This window comes from Ipomoea nil, unplaced genomic scaffold, assembly GCF_001879475.1.
Source record: "Ipomoea nil cultivar Tokyo-kokei standard unplaced genomic scaffold, Asagao_1.1 scaffold1735, whole genome shotgun sequence".
Taxonomy (NCBI): domain Eukaryota; kingdom Viridiplantae; phylum Streptophyta; class Magnoliopsida; order Solanales; family Convolvulaceae; genus Ipomoea; species Ipomoea nil.
Genome location: NW_017618163.1, coordinates 31,435 through 42,061, shown reverse-complemented (window position 1 = coordinate 42,061; position 10,627 = coordinate 31,435). Strand labels below are relative to the sequence as shown.

At 33.2% G+C, this 10,627-nt stretch overlaps 1 protein-coding gene across 2 annotated transcripts; it reads left to right on the top strand.

Moving 5' to 3' along the window:
• Positions 1-649: 649 nt before the first annotated feature.
• On the top strand, positions 650-7,775 carry LOC109191976 (katanin p60 ATPase-containing subunit A-like 2). Of its 2 annotated transcripts, none has more exons than XM_019342611.1 (11): positions 650-832; positions 1,724-1,870; positions 1,968-2,026; positions 2,403-2,468; positions 2,579-2,686; positions 2,906-2,972; positions 3,559-3,643; positions 4,430-4,590; positions 6,218-6,319; positions 6,441-6,663; positions 7,391-7,775. In XM_019342611.1, exons 1-11 carry the CDS (start codon positions 794-796, stop codon positions 7,522-7,524), a joined length of 1,191 nt encoding a protein of 396 aa, XP_019198156.1. In that variant the 5' UTR covers positions 650-793; the 3' UTR covers positions 7,525-7,775. The 2 variants fall into 2 exon arrangements, with proteins under 2 accessions (XP_019198156.1, XP_019198155.1); XM_019342610.1 differs by having other exon boundaries at positions 1,697-1,870.
• The last annotated feature ends 2,852 nt before the right edge of the window (positions 7,776-10,627 follow it).

Genomic DNA, 10,627 nt, shown 5'->3' with positions numbered 1-10,627 from the left:
TGGTTAATTGTACTTTTTTAAAGTCCAAGGGCCTAATTACACTTTTGAGTAAAGTTTAAGGGTCTATTTGATATTTTTCTAAAAGAATATGATAACTCAAATCTTATAATATTTTAGTATGAAAGTATACTGTATCAAATATTATAATCCATATTATTAATTAGGAGAAATTACTATTTTGGTCTCTCAATTATTTCTTAATTATTAATGTAATCACTAATTTTTAATTTTAACCAATTTAATCTTCAAATTATTTAAAATTTCATTAATTAAACATTTCTTTTTTTTTTTTGAAAGGAACCAACTTAATTAATTAAACATTTCTATTGACCTTCAAAAAAAAAAATTAAACATTTCTATTGACTAAAATGACAAAAATTTTAAAAATGTAAAAATCACCATTTTACTTCTTTAAAGGGTTAACTGACAAAATTTTAAACAATTTGAGAATTAAATTTGTTAAAATTAAAAATTAAGAATTGTATTAATAATTAGAAAATAATTGAGAGACTAAAATAATGATTAATTATGTTACCGTAAAAGTATAGAACTATTACATTGGTGACAATTATTATTATTACATAAGAGTCAACCGAATATAATGTAGCACGTGCGCCTGCTCCAGCTCCAGCTCCATTGGTGAATGTCTGTTTTTAGTCTGTATTGAGTATTGAGAAACTGGAGAGTTCAGATTTCATTTCAGAAATTCGACGACGACGACCTAGAGAGAGAAGGAGAGAGTGTTGAAGATCCTCTTTCTCTCTCTCTCTCTCTCCGACTCCAATCTGAAAATATGGCCGACGAGCCTTCACAAACGCGCTGGTCCTTTCAGGTATCTCTAATTTCTCTTCAACTGTATGCATTGTGTATATGTGAATATGTGATGTGATGTGACAGTACCAATGTGTGTGCGGCGTTAAAATTGTGAAATTCAACTTAATTTCTGAGAAATGTTAGTAGTTCTCAATTCTCTGTTAGTGACAGCTCGATTTTGAGCTGTCCAAAGCTTGAGGATATGCGCTGAGATTCGCTGAGAAGACGTGTGGCTTATTTATTTATTTATTTATTTATACTGTGGTTTTCAACGAAAGATGAAACGGTAAATATGTTTGGACTTTCGAAGCTTGCGATTGTTAGATTGATGGATTAGAGGTAGTGTTGAGTTTGGAGAAAAGGATTTTTTGATGGACTCAGATTAGGAACTTGAGATCACACTGAGATATGGCAACACTGGACCTATAGTGAAGTTGAAAGGGTTGCATTTCTCAACTTGGTGGTAGGCTGATCTTGAAGAAGAAATGCATAACCCATGATATTGGTTGGTCCAGATTGTTACACTCAGCATTTCCATCTGTAGTGGGATTGGTTAAAAAACAACAGGCAATATATACTGGACCATGGAATCCAATGCCTAGGGATTAAATGGAGTGGAAGGGCATATAGAGTTTGGAAAAGTGTGTGCTTCCAATTTTCCAACCCCCTTTCATGCTTTACATTAACTATAGGAAGAAAATAAATGGCTTTCTTGCAAACCAAATGAAAGGCTTGTGTATTTTTTCGTTTTATTTTGCTTGCTTGGGCTGTTAATTGATTCGTTAAGGTTCATTCTCGTTAAATGATGACAAATTGGATGAATTTTGGATTACGAAATTCAAATTTGTGTAGAGAATTTTACACTTTCTCTGTCTATATTTAGGATTTTAAGTTATTTTATGATATTAAGTTTGGGAGGAAGAATTCTTCTGTGGCAAAAGATGAGGCTGAAAATCGTCAAACTCTCTCTAATGGAAGTTCTCCAGTTGTGACTTCAAACGGAAATGGCTATGTAAAGAATACCACAGATTTGTCCATTTATGAACAATACAATCAGGTACACTGCAGATAATTCATTTGGTGTTGGCTATAAATACTACTTTAGTGCTTGTGATGGCCTATCTAACATGCTTGGAGAATTCATTTTCTTTTAGGAACGGGGGAGCTCCACACACTCTAATGGAGTTTCATCTGCAAGAATTGATGAAAAGCCGTATGATTCAGCATTTCAAAACCTGTTTTACAACTTGACTAATTTATTACTCCGTAATTTTTTTGCTTTTCTTGACACAAGTAAAAAAGGTTTTTTAGTGCTTGAAAACATTGCTTGTATCTGTCACTGAAACCCATCTCCTCTGAGGAGGACAATGAAATTCTCTGATGGGGAAAAAAGAAAAAAAGTATGATTAAAGGGATTAAGTCTCAATTTCAACAAATTCTAAGTGCAGAAGGGACTAAAATAATGAATTTTCATGAATATGACAAAAAGGAGATCTTGTTCACAATTATAACAGTCTAAAACAATTAACATGTGCACTAGTTACTTTTAACCTTTTAAGATCTCCTGAACTTGGGCTCCTGCTTTTCAGACAGAGATCTCTGCTTCCTCCTTTTGAGTCTGCAGAAATGCGTGCATTAGGGGAAAGTTTGAGTAGGTAAGTAATTGCAATGGCTTCTAATCAATCATTCCTCTTTCATGAAAAAACTATATATACGGATTATTATTTTTTTTTACCTTTTTTTTTTTTTCAATTTTCAATTACAGGGATATTATTCGTGGTAACCCAGATGTTAAGTGGGAAAGCATAAAAGGATTAGAAAATGCCAAACGTCTACTTAAAGAAGCTGTTGTCATGCCAATAAAATATCCAAAGTAAGTCCTGTTAGCAAACTCCTTATTTCTTGCTGCTTATCTTCTGAGAAGTTTTAATTTTGTATTGAATATAAATTGGAAATTTTAATTTCAGTACTTGGATCTTTTTCATCAATTTGCTGTGGTGTTAGAATTTTATATTTATTATTTGTACAGACTTAAGAGAAAAAACTGAAGTCCTCATTTAACCTGAGCATCTTTCCTTTCCACTTCTTTTAGGTACTTTACTGGCCTTCTCTCACCATGGAAAGGTATTCTCCTTTTTGGACCTCCAGGAACAGGAAAGGTTTGTGATCTCTTTACATCTTTGGTGATGTCTAAGAATTGAAATGTTGCATTTTGCCCTTGACCTTCAAAGTTGACTTGCATTGTTGACATGTGTTGATACTATAAAGAATTTAAATATGGCTTTCATTACCCAACCTTATGCTTTAGTATGGTAGGGCAATAGAGATCTAGATATTTCTACTTTAAGTGCCATATATGGTAGTCAACAAACATCATAACCAGTATATTTCTTGAAGAGTGCTAATCTTTGATACCTTTGAAAATATTTATCTGTATCTGATGTAAGCTGTGAATATCTTGTTTTCCCTCCTTGAAAATATATATATATATATATATATATATATATATATATATATATATATATATATATATATATATATATATATTTATATTTATATTTATTTATTTATTTATTTGTTTTTATTTGTTTATTTATTTATTTTTTATTCTTCCATTGGTCCTTCATTGGCTTTTATGGAGTATTATATTAGTTCACTCTTGTATGGATTGACACATGTAATGCTTCTTTCAATTGATTTTTGATGGTTATTTTATAGTAAGCAATTGTTTTGTTGATGTTGTAGACCATGCTTGCTAAGGCTGTAGCAACAGAATGCAACACCACATTTTTCAATATCTCAGCATCATCTGTGGTTAGCAAATGGCGTGGTATGTTGCAGCCTATGTAATTGACAGGAGTTTTATATTCTGTATTATTTATACTTGCTAGAATAGTTTGTGCTATGGGTAGCCCAATGTCTTTTATCAATACTCTGTCAACTGCATTTTATATACTTCCAGCTTTTCCTATGAACCAATCATTGATGTATCTCCTCCCTTACTAGGATTTTCATATCGCATCTCCACCACTAGTATTATCTATAGAAAAAAAAATGACATACTCCTTTTATCCGATCAGCTTTGTCACCATGGTGACTAGCACAAGGTATTAGGAAACAAGAGAGAATTGGTAGAGTAGAGAATTTGAACAAATTTGGTTTGGGTTAAAAAGTGGTCCACATATTAAAGAAATTGTATGGATGGTGAAGAATTAAAAGAAGGCCCACACTGTCTTGTAATAAAGTAGTCATTTTTTCTTTGATGACAAAGTTATTAGGACTCCCTAAGATAGAAAGAATGACAAAACAAACAGGACAGCATGCATATAGGCATATATGCTTTACACTTAAGTATTAGAACTATTTGGGGGTAACTAGTGTATTTGTTCTGATCCTGTTTAAACGTCCTTAGCTGTGGTCTGTAAAGGAGGTGGAAGAAAGGGTGGAGTGTTAAGCTGGTTCACTTTTGATTAATGGACATTGCATATCAAGATATGACAAGTCAGGCTATATCAAAGCCAAGATTGGCAGACTATTTTGTATTCCTATTAAACTTGGAATATTTTTTGGTGTTTATCTTGTATATCCTGAGGTTTTTGTTCATTGAACTTTACAGGTGATTCAGAGAAATTGATCAAAGTGTTATTCGAACTTGCGAGGCACCATGCTCCTTCAACCATATTTCTTGATGAAATTGATGCTATCATTAGCCAACGTGGTGAAGCACGAAGTGAACATGAAGCAAGCAGGCGCTTGAAAACAGAGTTGCTCATACAGGTGATGCTTGGCTTTCAATAGTACATCCATCATATGTGAAATCAAGATTTAAATATTAAAACCTTATTAGTATTGCATGTATATTTTTGTAAGGGTGAGGTGTTCGGTGCAGTGTGGTGCCCCAGTTGGAACTACTTTTAATCTGTTTCCTGTTTCTACAAAGTCATATATATTATATATATATATATATATATATATATATATATATATATATATATATATATATATATATATATATATATATATATATATATATATATATATATATATATATATATAGGGGCACGATCAAATGAGAACAAGGTCCTCCTATAAAAAGTGAGGATTGATCTCAGCCGTCAATCAAGGTTCTCAATCGTTGAAGGTTTTAGTAAAAAAACACGGGGTCAATTTTATGATTATTGAAAACTTTTAAGAGTGGGGTTCATTTTATCATTATTGCAATTTTGAAAGTTTAGTAATGGTAAGATCTTAGCCTTTGATTTCTCAAGATGGAGGGTGTGGATGTGTCCACACCACCCTCACCTATATATATATATATATATATATATATATATATATATATATAAATTTACATCCTGTTAAAACTTTGGTATACTATGTAAATCTAGTAAGATGCTTTAAAGCTGACTTCTTACCAAGGGTAGGCTTCATTGGACTTCACTGTCTCTAGATATCCCAAAAATTGCTTGAGGTGCTGTATTAAATAGGTTGATTTTTTCTCCAAATTTATATTACAATTTGGCCACACAGTAAGATTTTAGAGTTTGATATTGCAAATTTTCAAAAGAACCATGTGATGGTGTGTTGAAAAGCTGATTGGGCAATGATTGAATAGGATTGTTGAGATTTTTGCAACTACTAATAAAAATAAAAGATAGCAGTGTATTGCAGTCAGGACCTGGATCAAAGGTGGGATGTTTGCCCTTACTTTATTAAAATTTCAATATAATTTTCCCTACTACATATGAGGACATTTTGTACTAAATGCGGAATGTTTGAAAAAGTTGAGCACTAGAAGTGGAAAAAAACAAAGCTGAGCACCACAGGTACAAATGCCACTATAGCTGAAGGACCAAAAGTGGAATAAAATTATACTCCCTAATACGTAGTACTTTACCAATTTCAGAAATTTGCTATGTTTTCTTTTGCTTTTTATTTTTATATTGAAACTTTTCAATTCAATCATTTGCATTATTTGGTGTCCAATGCAATGCTTCATTTATGAAATTTTGCGTGTTTCATGTAACTGCATTTACTGTATAATATGCCCATCATATGCAGCAGTTCTTGTATAGTCAATGGAAATTAGAAGTTCAAATGTTCAATGCTTAAACATCTTTTCTTTTTTCCTTTATTAGGAATTGTTAAGTATATCTTCTGAAGAAATATATGAATACCTTGCAGTTACTAAATAAATTGCCACAAGCATTCGCAATAAATCAAACCTGACATTGATGCTAGCTGGTTTCTTTAAATTCTCTTTGGGTAGTCGTACTAAAAAGTAGTTTGCATAGTTTGCTTCTATTGCAGATCCTGATATTGCCTTGCATACAGTTTTTAAACAACGCAACTAAGTTTACGTGGCACTATACTTCTCCAAATTAATGATTGGATTAGATTGCAGATGGATGGTTTGACGCGAAGTGATGAACTTGTTTTTGTTTTGGCGGCAACTAACCTTCCTTGGGAGCTGGATGCTGCTATGCTTCGACGTCTTGAGAAACGGGTATTTTTCTAAACCATCTGTAATTTGAACCGAATAATGGGGTGGTGCATTTATGTTTCGTGAGCTGGTTGGGCTGCTCTTGCCAAAGTCATATTTATCCTCTTCTCTGATGTGATGTTAGATCCTTGTTCCCCTTCCGGAACCCGAGGCAAGGAAAGCCATGTTTGAGGAATTATTGCCTTCAGCATCTGATGGGGAGAAACTTCCATATGATTTATTGGTGGAAAATACAGAAGGCTATTCGGGTTCTGATATCCGTTTACTATGCAAAGAAGCAGCTATGCAGCCATTGAGACGGTTAATGGCATTTCTTGAAGAGAGTCAAGAAGTGGTGCCTGAGGATGGTACGTCATTTTAGCTGTTACATTTTAACTGTGCTGCTTTTTGTTTGGGTTGTGAGTACCAGAAGCAATGGAGGACTTTTGCTTAGGGTACAAGAAACACAATTACTGACTTGCATTTGCAGATTGTCAGACCAGACCAGACCAGACCATTGCAAATCCCACTGGACACAAAGAAAAAAGGAAATTAGAAAAAGACCCCACCTGAAACTACTATCAAATTGCAATTTGCTTTAATCCTGATTCCTTATCGACGAAAATGCATTTTTAGTCGCTTAATTATGCAACTCTAGTTGTTTTAGTCATTGTATTTTTAATTGTTGCAGGATACACCCCTAACTTTTACAAAAAAGTTACGAATTTTGTCCCTCAAGTAACGGCACTGAACCTCCATTAGCAACCAAAAAAAAAAAAATAAAAAAATTGCAGTACTTCACCAAAAACACGTGTTAATCAGTAAATCAGATATGAAATATGAGCCAAATCACAACAAAGGTTCACGGTTCCATTGCTCGAGGGACAAAAATCGCAATTTTTTTGTAAAGAGTGTATTCTGAAACATGGCCTAAAACAACTAGAGCTGCATAATTGAGGGACTAAAAACACATTTTTCCTGTTTTTATTCCTCCATTTTGTCGTGATTGATACTGCTCAAGTCACCTGAACTCACTAAGTTCTTAACTCTATTTCTTTAATCTGCTGTTGCACTGAAAGGCGATGTTTTATGCAGAGTTGCCAAAGGTTGGACCAATTACTGAACGAGACATTGATGTGGCCTTGAGGAACACACGGCCATCTGCGCATCTCCATGCCCATCGTTACGACAAGTTTAATGACGATTATGGCAGCCAAGTACTCCAGTGAAGGCACACACCTTGATTACCTTACCTTATTATTAATTTTTTTTCTTAACATAATTATTTGTGTTTGAGTGGTTTTCTTTGCACACTAACTTGCTAAGTAAGAAGTATGTGACATCTAGAGGTGCTTTTCTTTGCCATTCCAACTTCCAAAAATTCAACACCACTGGAATTTGTTTACTCTACGCTCACCTCTTCCTGGATTATTAAAGTTTAGGGGTGCTGACAATTCCATATTGCGATATATCCTTCTTTTTTAAGGGTAAAAAAAAAAAAAAACAACCGTGACAATTGGTTTGGATGCCTTCTTTTAAAAATAATTATAATTTTTTATTTTTATTTTTTATTTGTTATTTTGTCTTCTTTCCTGAAATGTTATACTATAGAAAATGTTTCATAGGTTGGATGGTAAACATTTTCCATTGGAAAATGAATTCCTTTTTTTTTTTTGAAAGTGAATTCCTCAAAGTTGAGGAAAATAAATTCTTTGCAAAAGGGTGGGATTTTGTTTTCCACAAGGATTGGGAAGAAAAATAACTTGTGTGTACCGTTTTACCCTTATGAAAGTTTCTTAATTACATAGGTACCTATTTATTCATTCATCTTTTTAAGGACATATTGGTCTTTATATTTATTATTCCTTATCTTTCTAAACCCAACCAAACAATGTAATTCATATTCCCAGTAGGCCAGTAATTTCTTTTCTACCAACCAAACAATTGAATCAATTTTCCTAAAATTTATTTTCTATGAAATTTCCATTCCATTCCCCTTCAAATATTTTCTAGCGAACCAAACGGGTTGTAGGGGTTTTCCTTTTACACCACCTTTGATCCAAATGTTACCAGGTATCAAGTTATGGCACATAATATACCATACCGGTACGCACTTGGGTTGCACTGAAATGAGAAATGAGGTGTTGAGATATGAAAAATTAAAAGGATATTTTCAAATGGTATGAAATATGAAGGAAACACGTGTGTGTATATATATATTGGGGATGGTTCACGTGGGAAGAGTCTCCCAGGTGAAAAATGGGTGAGATTTAAGTCGTTGATATAATCTAGATCAATAGCTCAAATCAAAGATTTTTTTTTTTTTTTTTTTTTTTTTTTTTTTTTTTTTAACGTGCTTCCTAGAAACTGGATGCATTGTCCTCCTATGATTGTTGAATTGATGCACCTTAAGTTTCAAACTGATGCATCTTAAGTGTCGTATTGACGCATCTTAAGTATCAAACTGACGCACCTTAAGTGTAGAATTGACGTACCCTAAGGTTCAAACATAAACACTTTAAGCTTTAAACATACGGCACCGTAAGTGTTGAATTGACGCACCGTAAGTGTTGAATTGACGCACCTTAAGTGTAGAATTTACGCATCTTAAGTATCAAATGGACGGTGCCTTAAGTGTAGAATTGACGCACCTTAAGTGTAAAATTGACGCACCTTAATGTTCTAATTGATGCACCTTAAACTTTAATCATACACAACACCTTAAGGTTCAAACTGATGCACCTTAAGCTTTAAATATACGCACTTTAAGTGTTGAATTGTCGCACCTTAAGTGTTAAAATGATGCACCTTAACTGTAGAACTGACGCACATTTAAGTATCAAACGGATGCACCTTAAACTTTGAACTTACGCGCACCTTAAGCAAAATTATCATAATGCCACTGTGTTTTTATTTATTTATTTATTTTTTTTTTAATTTATCTTCATTCCGAGCTGTTGATTTTGTCAAGATCAATGACTATAATTAATTCGCATGTTTCACTTGTGAGACGTTTTATACCTGATCCCTTGTGTGTGTGTGTGTATATATATATATATATATATATATATATATATATATATATATACAGCATTAGTTTCATATAAGAATTATGCTAAGTGAGAACTATGGTCTAATTTAGATTGTTCATTTAACAAGATCCAAGGCTAAAATTAAATCTTTAATTAATTTTCAGATTTTTTAATTTAATGTGTGGAGGTAAGGTGGTAATTTCGTGTGTTATTTTTTTGCATGAAGTTTCCTTAGACATTATGTACCTTGATTATAGAGATTTATATGGTATGTTTTGTTTTTTCCGTCTGAGTTTGTTGTTGTTTTCCTTTTTTTTTTTTTTTTTTTTTTTTTCATCCTTGGTCATTACTCATTACTGTTCGACATGACTTTAGATTTTTTTTTTTTTTTTTTTTTAAATTTTTTGGTTCGCTGTAATATATTTTTAATTAGGTTTGTTAATATACATGTAATTTAGGGGTATGCATCGTAAGTCGTTAAATTGTTCATTGGTTCACTAGGTGTGGTGCAACGTAGGGCTTTGGGTTGTTCATTGATTGCAGGGCGTCAGGTATGCATCTGAGGATTTTTTTTTTTCTTTTCCGCTAAGGGTATTTGTCAAGGGGTGGTGCATTGTAAGATGTTGGGATGTGCATTGCATGGTGTGGGGTTTAGGGTTTAGAGGTTTAAGGTGTGCACTTACAAAATATTGTACGTCTTGTTCACTCCTAAAGATACAAGTGTGCATTGTTAGCGATAAAGGTGTTCATCTGAAGGGGCAGTGGTGTGCATGTTGTGTTAGTCTGGGTGAACTATGTGTTCAAATTGTGTTTCCAACAGCTTCACAAAGTGGATGCAAAACAAGAGAGTTATTGATGCACTACATTCTATATAAGAATGCACGATCAAACAATATGAATGCACATGATTGGTACTTGTACTATAATGATTGCATAGGCTATTTGTTCATTGGTTATGAGGATGTCGATATGGTGGCTGGAGTAGTTGGATAAGTCTAGAATTGGTAACGTAGAACACTAGTATGCTTAGAGATATTGGGTGAGTTTAAAAATGATAGTGAGAGATGTTTACGCTATATTGTTGTGGATTGATGATGATCAAATTGCCATTCAAAGCCGTTTTTCTTATTAATATCTTCCTTAATCAACGCTAATTAGTAGATGAGGATGATTTGAACACAATCATGGACTATCTAATTTCACTAGCCCAATTAAACTACAGTTCTCACATGGTACATGGTTCTCATGAATATTGCAAAGTAATTGTTGGTTAATTTTATAATTGAGATGTAAGGTATAT